At 31.9% G+C, this 18,457-nt stretch overlaps 1 protein-coding gene across 1 annotated transcript; it reads right to left on the bottom strand.

Annotated features, from left to right (window-relative positions):
• Positions 1-5,928: 5,928 nt before the first annotated feature.
• Positions 5,929-12,567, bottom strand: LOC109815125 (DEAD-box ATP-dependent RNA helicase 37). Its single transcript, XM_020379739.3, has 7 exons — positions 12,310-12,567; positions 11,111-11,970; positions 10,933-11,016; positions 9,589-9,831; positions 8,115-8,282; positions 7,834-7,947; positions 5,929-6,872 (listed from the first exon to the last, which is right to left on the bottom strand). Exons 2-7 carry the CDS (start codon positions 11,846-11,848, stop codon positions 6,396-6,398), a joined length of 1,824 nt encoding a protein of 607 aa, XP_020235328.1. The 5' UTR covers positions 11,849-11,970; positions 12,310-12,567; the 3' UTR covers positions 5,929-6,395.
• Positions 12,568-18,457: the final 5,890 nt, after the last annotated feature.

The raw sequence follows: 18,457 nt of genomic DNA, 5'->3' as shown, positions 1-18,457 counted from the left end.
AACGGCCCGTTCTGAGTCAGTTTGTTGTGTGTTAAATTTGAATTTGGAACGGCCTATTCTAGTTCTAGAACGACCCGTTCCAAACTTGCACATAACTCATAACAGTCTATGTTGGAACGGCCCGTTCTGTCCCGTTCTCAGCTAGGTTTTTCAAGTCTTTTTAGTAGTTTGGAACGGTTTGTTCTAGTTTAGGAATGACCCGTTTCAGCTTAGGAACGGCCCGTTCCAGTTTTGGAATAGCCCGTTCTAGGCTACTAAACCAAACTTGTTGGGCTTCAAGCCCCTTTGTTGTCATATCATATTGTTTCCATGCATTGGGAGCTTTTTCCTTTCATAATAGAAGTTCATTTCCTTATTTATAGGTCCAAACAAAATTGGGTGTATACACCCACCTGACCCACAATGACATTGCCATCAATCATTGTCAATGCCCAAAAAGTAGGCATAAGGTGCATGGTATCAGTCGCACTTGAGTTTAGTAAAACTTGCTTATCCGGCTTTGTCAAGATAATGCTTCACTAGGTAGCCTTCGTCTTGCAATAGCATTAATGTGATGCTCTTGCCAAGAAGAAATGTAGTCTGAAGATACTCATCGATAGGAACCTTGTTACCACAAACTGGTTAGTTATGGAAGCTATTTGTTAGGGTTTGTGTCTGATTCGAATGTCAGAGCAATTGATAGGGATGAGAGCATGAAAGTGATAAGGCAAAAAAAATTTAAGTATTTGAATGTCAGTGGGTTTAGGTGGTTTTGTTTCGTCGAAAACATGTTAGGTAGGTGAAAGGATAAAGAGAGAGAAGAAAATTAGCCTGATGTGACACACTTCTAACCATCCCACTATGCCATGCATTCCTTTTTGAAATCCTCATTTTGTAATCATTTAAAACATTCATTACATTAAATGCCAAATATACATTTTTAGAAAAAAAATTGATACATTAGAGAATATATATATATATATAAAATAATATGCATCAGATTAATGAGTTAAATGAAGCAAATATGTCCACATAAGCATAAGATGATGCATGATAGATGAAGCAAAATATGAGTAAGACAATCCTTAGTCTAATATGCATTTTAGATTAAGATACTTTCTAATGAACCTATAACGTTCTTTAACTAGAGCTTTGGTAAAGATATCAATCCATTGGTGATCAATATTAGTAAATTTTATATAAAAATTCCTTTTTATACATAATCACAAATGAAATGATATATTTTCTCTATGTGCTTAGCCTTAGAATGTTGTATGAGATTTTTAGATAAATTAATAGCATTAGTGTTGTCATAGAAAACAAATATAGTATGCTTAAGACTATAATAGTCTTCCAGTTGATACTTTACCCATAGTAATTGTGAACAACAATTAGCTATAGAGATGTATTATGCTTCAGTTGTACACAAAGTTATGGTGTTTTGCTTTTTGCTTGCCCATGAAATGAGACAAGAACCCAAGAAGTGATAGCTTTTAGCAGTGCTTTTGCTTCCAATCCTATCACCAATATAATATGTATCACAAAATCCTACTAACCTGAAATAATTATTTTTCTCATAGAATACACTTAGGTTAATTGTACCTGCCAGATATCTAAATATGTGTACTAAGAAAGTTTTTTCTTTCAATCTGTTAAGGAATCATATACATAGAGATTGATTTAGTTATTAGACATCTTAAATAATATGAATTCAAAATAAATGTCTTATAGATGAAGTGATTAGTCTAGCAGACTTTTTATTTGGTGCATTCATTTTATACTCATTGGTCTTAATAAATGATCTAAAAAACTTTTCTACTTTAGACATCTTAAATAATATGAATTCAAAATAAATGTCTAATAGATGAAGTGATTAGTCTAGTAGACTTTTTATTTGGTGCATTCATTTTGTACTCATTGGTCTTAATAAATGATCTAAAAAACTTTTCTGTAAAAAGAATTCTATGTTTGTTATCATTAAACTTTATAACTTGAGGGATCTAAGATCGTCTTTTGAACTAACAAAGAGATCATAATTCCCCCTTAATTGTAATATTTTAAGATATAATGAAATGTATGGTCACAACATATATGTGTAATAGAAAAAAGTTATATATTTTTTTTATTACCAAGACCTGCTCAGGGTAGAGAAAATATGAACCTACGAAAAGGTTATCAAGTCTTGTCAGAATAGTGGCAAGGCTTCAAAAAGGCAAATCCTCAAAGAGGGAAAAAATTGTCGAAATCCTATAAATAAGAGTAACTAAACAACTAGCGAAACAATTTGCTTCCTTAATAGTGAAAACAAAATTAACCAGTCATCTACAAGTTAAGAGATCAATTCTTTGTTGAAAAAGATTAAATAAAAGATAGCGAAAGAAAAAGTTATATCATAATGAGAGTTATATTAATTTAGAAATAAATGATCTTAAATAAAAGACTCCTTTTAACACATTGCATAAAGTTCAAAAAATTCAAAGATTCAAAAATACATAATATATGTTCTCCCGTTTTTGGAAACAACAAAAAGATTAGTCTTGAGTGGATTTTGAGGAATCAATGTCCAGATTGTAGGGATGGAAAAATGGGCTCTGACCCACAGGCTGGCCCTATGGCCGCCAAAAATTGGCGGGCCCGGCCCATCATTTCAACCCGCCAAACCCGCCCTGCCAAACCTGCCAATCTGTCGGGCCAAATGGCGGGCTGGCCCGCCACAACCCTCCAATCCGCATAAGTAATTGGGCTTCAGTTGTTTGCATAAGTAATGGACTTGTTTTGTAGGCTATCAAAAAAATTAGATTATTAGTAATTTGTAAGTTTATAATTTGATTTTAATTTTGGTGTAAGTGAACTAATTTCTATTTGATTTTGTTATAAGTTTGTAATTTACTTTTGTTGAACATATATTATGTACAATATGTATGCATTTTTAACTTCATATGATTATATTTATTTATTTGTAGTAGTTTTTTTTATTTGAACATAAAATATATTTTTTTCCATTTTTTTTTGCAATTTTTTTGTGGTATGTGGGTTGACCCGCCTACTCGCCAGCCCGTCCTTAGACAAGGCAGGTCAGCGTTTTCAACTCATTTTTTATTGGCAGGTTGGCCCGATCCGACCTGTTTTTGACAGGCCATTAGCGGGCCGGACTGGCCTGTTTTGCCACCCCTACCAGATTGAGCTTTGTAGAGAGCTTAGACACAATCTTTGAATACTTGGCTTGGATGTGCTTCCTTTATCTTTGTTCTTAATTCAGCTGAGTGACAAGTTGAATCACCAAGAAGCTTACTAACTTTCTCTTGGGGAATCGCAACTTGGGGAATGTTATTGTTTGCTTCAAGGGAAGGCCTAGGTGGAGTGTAAGTATAAATAAACAAGTATTATTAATTAATTGGTAGAAATGTAGTTAATGAAAAATGTGAAGGGAAATAGATATTGAAAGAGGATGTATAAACTATTGCAAGACTGAATGACCACAAGCAAATAGAGGATATTTCTTATCTGTTAAGGCACCAAATTGATTTTCTTTAGCAAACTTTAGACACCTGATATCTAAGATGTACACTGGTTGAATGAATTTTTAAATTTATTTTTTTTACATGTAATTTGAATTGTCAAATTTACCCTTTAGCAAATAGACGAAATTACCTTTTAATAAATTAAATTTTTGTAGTTACCTTTATGTGTAAGAGGTCCCATTTCGTTTTTGTTGTTCTTAGTTCTACTCCATGTGAAACCATTCCTGTGACAACATAATACAAAGGATACAGTGTTAAGATATTGATTCATTGTTAGTGGGGAGTGTGTCTCGAATCTTGTTGATGTACCAACAAATACTTAAAAAAAAAAACAGAAAAAGATAAAAACTGGACAAACATGCTTATACCGATAAAACCAACTGGTCCACAATAGATCACTTGTTCTTAATGGTAGCAAAAGGAGGGAGAATTTCAAAAAATTGAGTGGCCATTTGCATGGAGAATACATGCTTTACAAAGATGTTGATACATACAAATTTTTCTCACTATTGAAAATTTTGTGAGCCTTTCAATTACAAAAGTTAGACTTCTCAAAATCAACTTTGGACTAAGTTAGATGGAGCTAGAATGGGTCATAACCATTTATAGAACAGGAAACGACATTTTTAGAATGATTATAAAGAATTTTATTAAGGTTTCTAAATTATTTCTTCCTTTTTAATCCATTTCTAGTAGCTCTTTTTTTTTTTTTTTTTTCTTCTGTTTTCAAGATTTTACTAAATAGAGTAGTCAGAATGAAGAGTAAGCCAATCTCCTATCGATACAAAATGTCTGTTTTTTTTTATTATTGACAAAGATAGATACGAAATGTCATAATTCAATTTATTTTGTCTATTTTAAATACGCATAATAAAAACCTATATTGAAATATAAGTAGCTGACCGAAGGCTATATTAAACATATTCATAATATTAAGATAAAAGAAAATCCTAATCCTCAATTTAATTTTAGGTTGTTATATACAAAGAGAAAGGAAAGGTCAAGTTATCATAAGAGCAACTCAAAAAATGTTACTTCTCATCTCACTTTTCATTTTTTTTATTCTAATAATTAAAGATGAAGATGAAGAGTAAATCCTTTAAATGATTCTTGGAATAACTTAATCCTTTCTCACACAGGTATCTTTTAATTTGCTGAATTACTAGTCTAATCCAACCAAAAGTTAATTTTAACATATTTGAGTCTTTGAAGTTAAACATGATATAAAGACACATTTAGGACATTGTTATAAAAAAAATTGAATTAATGAACAATATTTTGTATAACAAAATATTATATATTTATATATTAATATTATTTATCTTAGAATATATAGTCTAAGTTATACCTTAATTATAATTTTATGTAGACTTAATTGTATTTTTATTCCTTTAGTATAACAATTTAGTGATTTTGGTTCCTAAGATTCTACTTAATCAATTTTAATTTCTCAAGTACGGTAATTGTGAGATTTTGATCTTCAAATTTTAATTAAGCAATTTTAATTTCTTAAATATTACAATTTACAATTTTAGTATCTCAAGTATCATAATTTTATAATTTTTTTTGACCTATTTAAGTTACATATATTATAATTTTCATATATGTATTAAATTATATATATATATTATTACTAAAATTATTAATATATCTAATTTAAATAAGTAAGAATTTGTATAATTATAATATTTGATAAACAAAATCATACAATTATTATATTTTAAGACTAAATTTACTCGAATAAAAATTGAAGGGCCAAAATTATACAATTATAATACTTGAAAAATTAAAATTATTCAATTAAAACTTGAGATACTAAATTCACACAAATACTATACTTGATAAATAAAAACAAACTTAAAACCTTTTATGTATTAATTTTACAAATCACTATACCCGATATTAAACATATATTATGTCGACTAATCAAATCAAGTAAACGCAGCCTGTCTAATATAGTATCGAGTTTCAGTTAGATAAATCCAGGTTTAAGTAAATATTTCTATCAAAACATTAGATAAAATTTAGGATAAATTTTTCTAAATTCATCCCACAAACACTTCTAAATTGAGACCAAGGAGACTGATGACAAAAATGTAGCATCTTGATTAATTATAAAGTAATTCTTATTCAAATTCAAATTACATACAAATGATTGGAAAATATGTTAAAACAAGATTAAAAAAAATTAAAAATAAAATAAAAGTTGTGTGAGACATGATGACAATTTCTTTTTTCATCAAACCTTATTCAGTCTCAGAAGTTGGTCTCAGAAGTTGGATTAAGTTCCGTAATAAACATTAGAAAAAAAAAAATATAATTAATGAGCTTAAAATATTTGTGTATACCAAATACTTTAAGTCAAGTCACTCGGAGAGAGAATTGATTTAATGGATACTTCTAGAAAAGGAAAGACAAGATTAGGTAATTAAGCGCAGAACGTTCAGTTGATAGAATAATCAAATCAATAATATGTGCATGCTAATTGGGGATAACTCCTCCTGACTTAACTGTCAAAGGCTAAGGACCCTAACAAAATACATAACAGCATTACTCACCATTTAAACTCAGTAATATCTGCTCATTGTTCTCTTCCATCCAATCTGTTTACAACCTCACACACTTCTATAGACTCTCCGACAAGTCATCCAGTCAGAAATTTTTGGGTTGCTTACAGATTTTGTCTTCTCCAAATGCAGCATTTCTCCACCTTATTTGACTAAACCAGCAAAACCAAGCCAATTGTAAATCTTTCCTATGATAAAAGATTTCATGCAGTAAGGACAAGGGAATGCATGGATTCAGGCAAGACATGGTTGAGTACAGCTTTTCACCATTAAAGTCTGAAATTTATATACAATCAATGTGAGAATGAATTAGTGACGCGACACTAATCTAATCCCAAGCACTTGTTACACCTTGACCATAGCCTCCACCATAATTGCCATATCCACCGCCACCACTTCCCCCATAGTAATCTGTTCCTTTATTAGTGGAGTTGTCTCTCCTAAAATCGCGGCCACCAAAACGGGATCCCCCTGACCTTCTATTTCTGTTGCCACCACCGTATGCAGCCCTTGCCGCATATCGGGTGAGCCAGGCAGGTACTTCTTGATTTGCCTCCTGCATCAGATCAGCCAATGGTTTAGCCAAGGACAAATTGCTTTCATTGAAGAAGGCCGTTGCTAATCCCATTTTGCCAGCTCGTCCTGTTCTTCCTATCCGGTGCACATAATCATCAATGTCATTGGGAAGATCAAAATTAACCACATGTGCTACACGTGGGATGTCAAGACCTCGGGCTGCAACATCCGTTGCCACTAGAATTGGTGTAATTCCAGTCTTGAACGACCTCAATGCTAGTTCTCTTTCCTGCAAACAAAACCATTACATTGTACACATTTACTGTCAGGAATACACAGAACAAAAGAAATATATACAAGGACAACTTGATTGTAAATAGAATCTATGGAAAGCTTCGTTGATTTCAATCCTCACATAAAAAGAATGGAGCAGAATATGATTGCCAACAACTAAAAACCAAAAAAACTTACTGTGCCCGAAAAAAGGAAAAAGGTAATTTGAAAGTTCAAAGCATAAATTCTATATGTTCATGGAAAGAGGACATTATAAGTACTAGAAAAGTCAACTGAGAAACAGAAGTACCATTCAATATTATTCCAGGAAATGATGATTTCCTCCCTTTTAAATTTAAAAATTGAATAAAGAATTTCCTTAGAAATTGCAAACTTAAAATATAAATTAAAGAAATTCCATTCAATATTATTCAATGAAATGACGATGGCATGATGATTTCCTCTCTTCTAAATTTAAAAATTGAATAAAGAATTTCCTCAGAAATTGCAATCTTAAAATGTAAATTAAAGAAGTTCCTTCAAAATAGGAATTGGGTTTAAGAGATGAGCTTCATGGTTAATTTGAAATCCCTCGCGTAATTATAATAAAAAACAAAACAGTAGTTTTTTTTATTGAATGAGAAAATTCAGATTTGTGATGCCAATCCCCTTCCTATGGTCATGGATGGGAAATATTAAATTTGATCCTAGATTTTTTTTATATAAAAATTGAGCTGTTAAATTTTTATAATCCCTTTAACATCTCATGGGCAATGTCAAACTTCATCATGACACACAAGTCAAACTCTGATTAATTTCATTCATTTAGACGAAACCAATTCAAGCCCCTGGGGGCACTATATAAGCAACAAAGTAACATAAAATAAATGAAGAAAATAAAGATAATTTTAATGTAATCAGAATGCTGACATGTTTTACATTTTATATATAAACTTCAATTAGTTAAACAGACTCACTTGTTGTGTTCTGTCACCATGAATGCTAGCTGCTGGAAATCCATTAACACACAAGCAGTGTTCCAATGCATCAGCTCCTTTCTTTGTTTCCACAAAAACTAATGTCAGACCTTGCTGCAAAAAACCACCGACAATCCTTAATCAGCAACTCAGATCTACCTACCCTATAACTCTAATGCAAACAGCTGTTCCAGTGCAACATTATTTTTTAAAAATAGTGAATTTATGGCATACACAAATCCAAGGCAGAAGAGCAGCAGTGTGTACAGGTGACAATTTACCTTGCCAGAAATTCCATTTTCCCTTTGAGCATGAAGAAGGTCCATGAGGTGGCTTCTCTTGTCTGACTCAAGCACATACTCTACTCTTTGAGCAATTAGATCAGTACTTGAACCGACCCTTCCAACAGCCAGAAACACATAACTAGCAAGAAAATCCGATGCAAGTCTCTGCATTCAAATGAAGATTGTAACATGTGCTATCTCAATAAGTCATTACAATGACAATTATAATTTATATCATGCAGCTAAAAGAAAATTACATCTAGCATATTTCAACATGGTTGTCAACAACTCAAACCTATTGATTGGAGTTTCTATCTCATATACATGGCATCATCTTCAGCAACAAAGCCTAAATAAATCATTTCACAGTCAAAGACAACCAAACTTAAGTATCTTAGTGACAATTAGAAAGCATCACACTCAACATTTCCCCAACGTTTTCCAAAAGCTATATATATTGCACTTTCTAAACCAACGCATCTTGGTTAAAGGCATCAACACTTTCACCTTCCCAAATCAAGCGACACTTGCAATGATATAAATTTCAAAAAAGCTTGGTTATAGAAACATATGAATCTACATAACAGACTGTTGTAATAGCATTGGGATGGAATCCCAATGAAACAAAATTTGAATTTGGAATATTCTCTATGAACTATTGTATCAAATCTAAGGATGCATTGTTAACACCATTCAATTATTTAAAAAGAAAGAGACGTGTTTGATTTTCTGCCAAATTAAGGATGTCCAAATCAAGGTTCTAGAGGTTGCTATTAACAAGAAATTTCGGGCAAAGGAGAAAACTGCCAAATTCACACCTAGACACTCTTTGAGGGCAAAGTATGAAAGTTATACGCAATTGTTCCATGTTGATCATCATACCAAGTAAAGGAATTTTCCATAAAGTGATCAATATTTCAGTTATGTAAAAGAGACAAAGTAATTGAAATATACAATAAGTTTTTCTCTCTTTGTTCAACCCAATGCTGTCTTCTTTCCCCACTTTAATGTTTGTTACTGTTGAGGTATAATTATTATGTTTTGAAGCAGTTTCTCAAACACCTCAAATAAGGAAATTCAAATTCAATGAGTGCAAGAAGAGTGAAAACTTAAAAACACTTCCTTTTCTTATTTCAAATTATATATACCGCCAGCAGCAAAAAAGAAAAATACCAGAAAAATGCCTATTTTTAGAGTAAACAGATTTTTTAGCATCTTTAAAGAAAAAATGTTTCCAGCTTTTAGGGAAAAAATGGAAAAATCAAGTTTCCCCGAAAAAAAATTTCTATTTACAAAAGTACTTTTGAGCTTTTTCCTTTTTTTAGGAGGAGGGGAGGAGTTCCTCATGAAAAAACATAATCAATTTGAGAATGAGCGATTTAGAGTGACAAACTTTTTCTTTCTTTTAGGGGGGAGTTCCTCATTCAGAAACAATCAATTTGAGAATGCACAAGTTAGAGTGACAAGATACCTGTATCTCTTTGGGAAATGTGGCACTAAACAGCAGTGTCTGTCTCATGCCTGGAGGAGGCATGTCCATTTGTTCAACTATCTTTCTTATTTGAGGCTCAAAACCCATATCCAGCATCCGATCTGCCTCATCAAGAGCCAAATATCTTATCATCTGCAATGACACCCTGGCCCTCTCAAGCAAATCCACCAATCGTCCTGGAGTTGCCACCAGAATATCAACACCTCTCTCGAGCTCCCGTAGCTGGACAATGCAACAGAACATTATTATCTAGTCAATGCAGTGCGTATGCAAAAGTACAGAACCACTAACAGAATAGCCAAAAAAGACATGCACAAGGAGTGCATACCCACCCAGCAACAGTAGATGTGGTCTCACTATGTTAAGAATTAACAAACAACATTACTACATTTACCCGCTCTATATAAACCAAACAAAAACACCACTAAGAATCTAATACAAATTACATTTCCAGTCCACATTAAATAAAATCTTGTAACATGAATTTAGAAAAAAGTACAAGCCAAGAGACTGATTTTTTGTCTTGGAAATCATTAGAAACAGTACCATAGAGTTTCAATAAAAAGTTACCAAATACTTGTGGAACTATCATACTAACACTGAAAAGCCAGGTTAATAAGAGGGGCGAGCCTTAAACTAAAAATGGAAAAAACCGTCTTGCTAAAACCAAATTTTTATAGGGAACATGAGACTTAGAAGACAATAACAAGCATAATTAACTACTTGTTCACTTGGTTAATTCTTATCCATTCTACCACCCACTCGTATGACAAAGAACTCCTCTTCTCCAAATACACTATTACACAAATTCTCAAAACTCTGGCCCTTATATAAGCAGGTGGCCCATCATTGAAAAAAAAAAGCAGATTTGGTGGCAGGTATGTAAGTTAATCCCACAAGCATAACATGAATTCATATGAATTTAAAGCACAGGAAATTAGTAAGACGGCATGGATAAAGTATATACAAGTAATAACAGAAAAAGAAAAGGCAGCCACAATTTCAACAGGAAATTGTTGATATTATGTGCACATACATAATATCAATCATTAATTTTCTTATCAACAATTGATATTACTTCAACCTTACTCCCTTCGGAGAAACCAAATTTGTTCATTTCAACACAACCTTGTCCGTGCTAGAAATGAAAATTGGTATGATTTTTATTTAATAAGTTATGTTCCTAATTAAAACAAATCTATGCACATATAAATATTGCATGCATATTGATAGGTAAAAACCCCAATGTCAAGGAGATGATAGTAAATAAAACAATCGGAACAAAGTATATAGGCAAAGGTTAAAATAATGGGTAAAAATAACCTGTTGGTTGATTGGTGCTCCTCCATAAGCAACCACCACTTTGACACCTGTTTGATAAGAAAACTTTTTGGCCTCATCATGTATCTGCGGCATAAGATCATTTTGCATCTTGAGGATATGGGTAGACAGGTATACATATGAAAGTAGTACAAACCAGAATCTAAAATCAGAATAGCACCTGACATGAAAGCTCCCGTGTAGGGGAGAGGATGAGCGCCAGCGGAAAAGCAGTTCGTGCTACGCGCGGTCTTTGAACATACTGCTCCCTCATGATCCCACTTATAATAGGGAAGCAAAAGGCAGCTGTTTTCCCAGACCCAGTCTGAGCACAGGCCATCAAATCTCGCCCCGCAAGGGAAATCGGAATGGCATACCTCTGAACTGGGGTCGGTTTCACATACTTGCATCTCTGTATATTCTGATTCAATGCCTCACCCAAATCTATTTCAGCAAATGTGTTCACAGGAGGGGGCACATTTTCCCCACTAGTCTCCACAGGGATATCATCATAGGCCTCAAAGTTAATCCCCGTGTTCTCTTGTTCACCTAAAGATTGTTCCTCAGCTTCATCATTCTCAAAAGGGTTTACCTCACGCCTCCCTCGGTCCCTCCCCGCCCCTCTACCATTCCAGCCACCACCACCACCACTCTGAAAACCAGAACCATAACCCTGCCGCCCGTTATCCGCTTTAAAGTAACCCCCATGATGGGGAATTGAACCACCATGATTCACCCGGTCATTCGCCGGCAAAGAAGCTGCCACCGCTGTCCCCGCCGCCGCAGCCGCCGGAGCCTCAGACGACATTGTCCGGTTGCGAAGATGCGGAGGCACATATGCTGCCCGGGGAGCCCAGGCATTGGAATTGCCAGAACCATTGGCTGAATTGTCAGCAGAATCCGCCCATGAAGTTCTCATAGTTGCAGAAATCGTGACCTTGCTCTCACAACAAGCAAATGCAGAACTAAACAAAACAACGAAACACCAATCCACGATCCTCTTACGTGCACGCTCTTTTATTATTACACAATCACGATCAGCTAAACAGCAAAAAAAAAAAAAAAAAAAAACAAAACCAAATCAAATCAAATCACACAATATCCGAGATCGCCGCAACGAGAACTAAAATTTCAAACTCGAAATCCGAAATCGCGAGCCGCGAACGCGAAATCGAGCAAAGAAAAACAACGGACTGCGGAACAATTATCCGAAAACCGAACAACTTTTCAAATTGCAAATCGCTTGCCGAGAATGAAAAAATCCACAATCCGGAAGCAGTAGATCGAGAAGAAAAGCGAAAGCACGCGATTTCTGGCAGCAATGAGCGAATCAGATTGAGAGAGAGAGAGAGAGAGAGAGAGAGAGAGAAATAAGCGAACCTGGAGGAATGAGAGAAGAAACGAACTTCGATTGAGATTTTCTTCTTTTTTTTTTCTTTTTTGGATGAACACCTTAGCGAGGATATCGGTGAAAGGAAAGGAGATTTTGTTTCTCAGCCTTTTCCAAGTTGAATCAAAACTTTTTCCTTATTTTCTCTTCACGCTTTCTACGCTGCCAAGACAATGTTTTTTGCGCTGAAAATAATAAGATGGTAAAAATATGTGAGTGAAATGTGAAATCCACCGGCGGAAAAAGAGTTTGCGTCTGAATATTCTCTCTATTCTATTCTATTATTGAGACTTAACTCTTGCTTTTTTCTTCTCGGACTTTACCTCTCCAACCAAATTAGTCTTTTCTTTTTCTTCTCTTTTTCTCCCTATCCCTTGTTCTTATATTCACGACTCATTTTTACTTTTTTTTTTAAGGGTTTACTATTTTGAAACTCACAAAAAAAAATATATTATATTTAAATATATAAATTTTATATATGAAAAAATTCTTAAATATATAAATTATATTTTAGATTTATGATAAAATAAAATTATTTTTATTAATCGATAATTTGTTTTAAAAATATTAAAATGTAATTTATAAATAATTATGATATATAAAAACTAAATTACATTTTTTATCACTTTATTTTCATCAATATACAATTTGATCTCTCTATTTTGAAATAGAGAGATTTAGTTCCTCTAATTTTAAAAATACTGAATTTTAGCGTTTTATCAAATTAACATCTACTAATGTTAAATTTTAATATTTATTCATTAAATGATGTAACATTTTGTAACATTACATTTAAAAATAAAAAAATTTAAAAATATAAATAAAATTTTTATTAATAAAAGAAATACGAATTAATCATAAAAATACAAACAAATAAAAATCTTTTATATGTTATTTTTTAATTTGTATTCTTATATGTCACTTAAGCTGGAGAAGGTATTAAGGAATTCATATTCAAACTCCTGAAAAACATGACTAACACTCATATAGTTGACCTAATATTCATGCTTTGGTGCAATTGGTGGAGAAGGAATGATAAATTTGGAACACAGTTACAACCCCACCTGGTTTATCAATTTTCCTTATCAGACAAAGTTTTAACAAGTGGAACCAAGCAAAAGCTAGGGAGATCTCAAATTCTCCAAAAATGATCTCATACCAATTACTGGCTGGATTAAGCCCCAGGCAAACTCTTTCACATGCAATGTAGACGCAATAACCTTTCAAGATACTACAAGTTTTGGCTATGGGTTTTGCATTCAAAATGAGTATGGTGCTTTTGTGGCTGATAAATCAGGCTAGAATCATGGATGATTGACATAGGTCAAAGGAACGTAACCATAGAGTCAAACTTTAAACAAGTCGTGGATGATCTATCTAGATCCACAAAAATACATCTCTAAATATGGTTTTATCCTAAATCAATGTAGATTGTTACTCAATACCCATTAGAACTTAGGTTCATTCAAAGACAAGTTAGTGTATCGTTCACTCTTTAGTTAGGATGTTAAGATTTTTCACTGGTCATCATGTTTTTTTTATTTTAATTATTGCTTCTATTATCATTAATGAAATGGGTTTAAGTTTATTCTCTTTAAAAAAAATAAAAAGTGATGACAAATCACAAGACAAAGTCAAAATTTAATAACATAAAAAATAGAAGAACAAAAATGTGAAATTTAGTCAATAAGATAAAAAGTTAAAAAGGCCCTTAAAAATACTTTCATAAAAAAAGGTTCTCAAAAATGCTCTCAAGTAAAAAAAGACATTTGTGTTTAATATTATTAAAATTTATAATAAATTAGTGGGGGTAGAGGCACTTGGTGCCATTATGTATTTTGTTTAAAAATAAAATTAAAAATAATAAAGGTTAAAAAATATAAATCAAGTGAGATGATATATAATTATAAGAGAGTAAAATAATTTTAAACAAAATTGGAGATTAAAGACAATTACAAAATAAGAGGATAGTTATTATTGATAAAATGGATAATTATTTTTTTATATATACATATTTTTTTCTTTCATTTTACCCTTGAGAGATATGATGGTGGAAAAATAATTATATAACAAAGGAGTATAAATGTCTAAAAAAAGTTAGAAACAAAAAGGAAGTATCCCCTTTAATATATTTTATTTAAAAAATTTAAAAATAAAATAAAAATTAGGTTAAATAATAAAGGTGTTTGAGAATTTGAGTAGTTAGAAAAAGTTAGCTTATTTTAGTGGTTAATTTTTAATATTATTTTTTTATTATTCAAAGATTTAAGCGTAAAATCATTTAAAAAATATAGAGACGAAAAAACGAGTATAATCATAATGGATAAAAAAGTCTAATAAAAATGGAGACAAAAACGATTATTTTAAAAATATATTTCCTTTATTAATAGTTATATAATTTATATATAGGTATAAATACATACATAAATACATATATACATACATACATACATACATACATACATATATACATACATACATAAATACATACATACATACATACATACACACACACACACATATATACAAAAATGGCATACTTGAAGATAGTTTAAACATATTTAAGCCGCACTTGAAATTTTTTTCAAAAGTATCTTAATTCATGGCACAAAATAACACATTTGTTGCTTTTGCTTCTAGTTACAAGTGCTTCATGTCTTCTTCATCGTATTCATCTTCACTTTTCTCCACTTCTTCATTGTTCACTATCTTTGTTGGAATTTTTGGTCCATTTTTTTATGACAAACCAAAGTTTGAAGTCGACGGATTGTATGAATATCGCATACGCTCCTTCCACTCAGTGTAATTTATGTCATCGAAATATGGTAGCCTCAAAATAGGTTGTCCTTCAGTGACGATTTTTAGATTACTACCTCCAATTATACCAGTTTTCATATTACTACCTATTAATTTATTATTTTTTATTTTAAATACTTGACTAATTTTTTTTTTCAATTTAGTACCTGACGTTGGTTCCCCTTTGTTAAGTGATGACATGATTGAAGGACTACCACGTCATCACCCAACAGTGTCTGCCACGTCATCTAAATGTCCATGTGGCAGTCCTTTAGATGATGTGCCAGACACTATTGGGTGATGATGTGGCAGTCTGTCAGCCACGTTATCACTTAACAGAGAAGGATTAACATCAAGTACTAAATTAAAAAAAAAAATTAGTCAAGTATTTAAAACAAAAAAAAATTAATAAGTAATAATCTGAAAACTGACCTAATTGGGGGTAGTTTGAACATATTTAAGCCTATTTTATATGCATGGCATTGCTGTGTTGTTGAGATGATGAATGTTGAGATGTTTTAAGCATTTAGGCATGGTGTTGTTGAGTTGTGATGAACAACCTAGGAATAGAGGAGAGATTGTTTTTAAAGTTGCATATCACATTGTGTGGATATTGTATTGTGGTGCTCTAAAATTCTAATTTGTTATAAAACCCTTCTTGAGAAGTTGATCCATGAAGAGGAAAAATGAGTCTCCTCTAAGACCTTAGTTGGTATCGAGTGTAGGCAAGGTCAAGGTACACATGTATAAAGTGACCATAGTATAAGGGCAAGGTTGAACTATACTGATTACAAGTGATCAACCGAGTAAAGTACGAAATCGAGAATTTACTTCCTAACCAAGTATTAGAAGGCATAGTATTTGAAGGCTAATCAATGGACTAATCTCATAGGAGGCTTAGTTAAGCTAGCTAATGTCATGATAGACCTATAGCCAACTATTCTACCTGATAGTAGTATTAGACTTCCTTGTTTAAATAGCTACATCTGGGAAACCAAGTTATGTTGTGCATCGATATCCAATTTGTTGTTGATCTATCAAGCCCAAAAATATCACTCTATGTTGTTGGTTCAGTAGGGTCAAGCCACCTAAACTACTCATTTTGTGTTGTAGGAGATCTCCTAGTCGAAATGCGTGATGACACATGTAGTTGCTATGTTATATATACTATGTTGTTGTGATGAAAAATCTAAGATGTTAATGTAGTAATGTTCAAGTTGATATTATGTTATAGTAGACTGAGTTGCTCATGTTGATATATGTCGGTTGTGTTGTGATGTTATATGTTGATACTGTTGAAGGTACAAGGAAGATGTGTTGATATATTAATATTGTTGATGTTTCATGGTTTTTATATGTTGTCCCTTTCGATTATAGCTTACCTTTATGTGTTTTTCATGTAATTTGGACTATGATGATCATATGTGGTATGAGAATAAAGAAGGGATAGGTATGAGGTGTTGTAGCTGAGGTGACTATCAAGAGGATGGTGAGGTTGCTTATATTTTTGGATGCTACCATAATGCAATACTTTGTATGGGAGTTGTTTGATCAATAACTTAGATTGTATAATTTACTTTTACTAGATTACTGTATTTATATCACATATGGTTGTATAGTTGTTTCATTTTCATATAAATGATATATAGTTAGGGATGACAGTAAGTATGGTTTGGGTAGGATCTTATAGTACTAACCCCTATACCCATGTTTAAAAATAATATTCGTACTCCGCCCCATACCCAGGTGGGTAGCAATTTTAATCCACATCCCCATACCCATTGGGTACCTATGTGCCCATACCCGCACCCACACCCCTCATTTTACTTATGTATTCTTGGCAAATTAAACTACTAGCATTCTTCAAATAATACAATACAAATATAGAATAACCTATTCATACATTCTCTAGTTCTATTCCATTACCTTTGCTGAAGTTGGAACATAAAACTTTCCTAAAATAAAACAAAACATTTTTTTATTAGCAAATAAAATAAAGCATATGTGAGAATAATTAGAAACCTTTAAATCTAACAATTAACAGCCTAAAGGTGGTGTTATATGAAGTTACAACTGACAAGTCTTCCAACAATTAGCAAACCCAACGTGGTGGTGACACAAGGACATGAGGTGATGAGATAGTGACATGAGATAGTGATGCAAAGTTGCAAGGCAATGACACAAGGCAGCGACACGAGGTAGAGACAAGAGCAAGGACGATACAAGGTTGGTAAGCGATGGCAATGGAAGGTGGGACGTGAGGCAAATGACGAGCGATGACATAGTGGGTGGATGAAGACATAAGATTACAAGAAGAAAAAATTAGGTTAAACAAGGTTTTAGTTATAATATCATAATATAATTTAAATAAATAAATTATTATTAAGTAATTATACACACACACACTCATATATATATATATATATATATATATATATATATATATATATATATATATATATATAACTATGAGGCAAGGTAGGTTAGATATCATAGTACTCGTACCCACTAAATTTTGTGGATCTATATTTGTCTCGTACCCATCTCCATATAAGTGGGTATTTCTGTGTCCCACATGTGGATATTTTTGTGAGTGCTTGTAGGGTCAGGGTCCATTTTGTCATCCCTATATATGGTACATATTCAATTATCAGTAGACTTATAACTCTAAGTTATTAATTGTGTTTTACACTGCCAATTCTAAGTCATTAAGTGTAGGAACTAAAGTAAGTCATTACAGAAAGTGGTTATTTAAAAAATATTCTCTTTATTAATAGTTACAAATAATAATTATAAATATATAATATAAATGTTAAAATATGTATATTAAACATACAATTTTTTTATGAATATATTTGTATTATAAAATTATTAAAAAAATAAAATATAATTATTATAAAATTTAATACATTTATTAATATATATGTATAATTTATAATGTAAATTTCATTTATTTATTATTTTAATAAATTACTTTAAATTTAATTATATATTTTATATTTTGTTATCAAGTGAATAAATGACAATAATATTTATCGTTACTCAAATTTTAAATATTAATAAGAAATGAAGTGATCATTTACCGAAAAAGTCATATATTTGTAACGACTCGATTTAGTCTCTACACTATACAATACAACTACTAACAATGGAAAACATCTAACTTAAGACTATAAATATACACATACTAGAACCTGTATAATATTATAAATATATACATATATAGGGAAAATCAACTAATTATTTAGGTGTAATATGAATATAGTAATGTTACCCATACATCCTAAGTTGTTGGTTAAGTGACTACTGTTTCTATACAAAACTACCACTGTATGGTAGTCA

Source organism: Cajanus cajan, chromosome 7, assembly GCF_000230855.2.
Source record: "Cajanus cajan strain Asha chromosome 7, NIPB_CcT2T_4, whole genome shotgun sequence".
NCBI lineage: Eukaryota > Viridiplantae > Streptophyta > Magnoliopsida > Fabales > Fabaceae > Cajanus > Cajanus cajan.
This window is presented reverse-complemented; position numbering and strand designations above follow the sequence as displayed.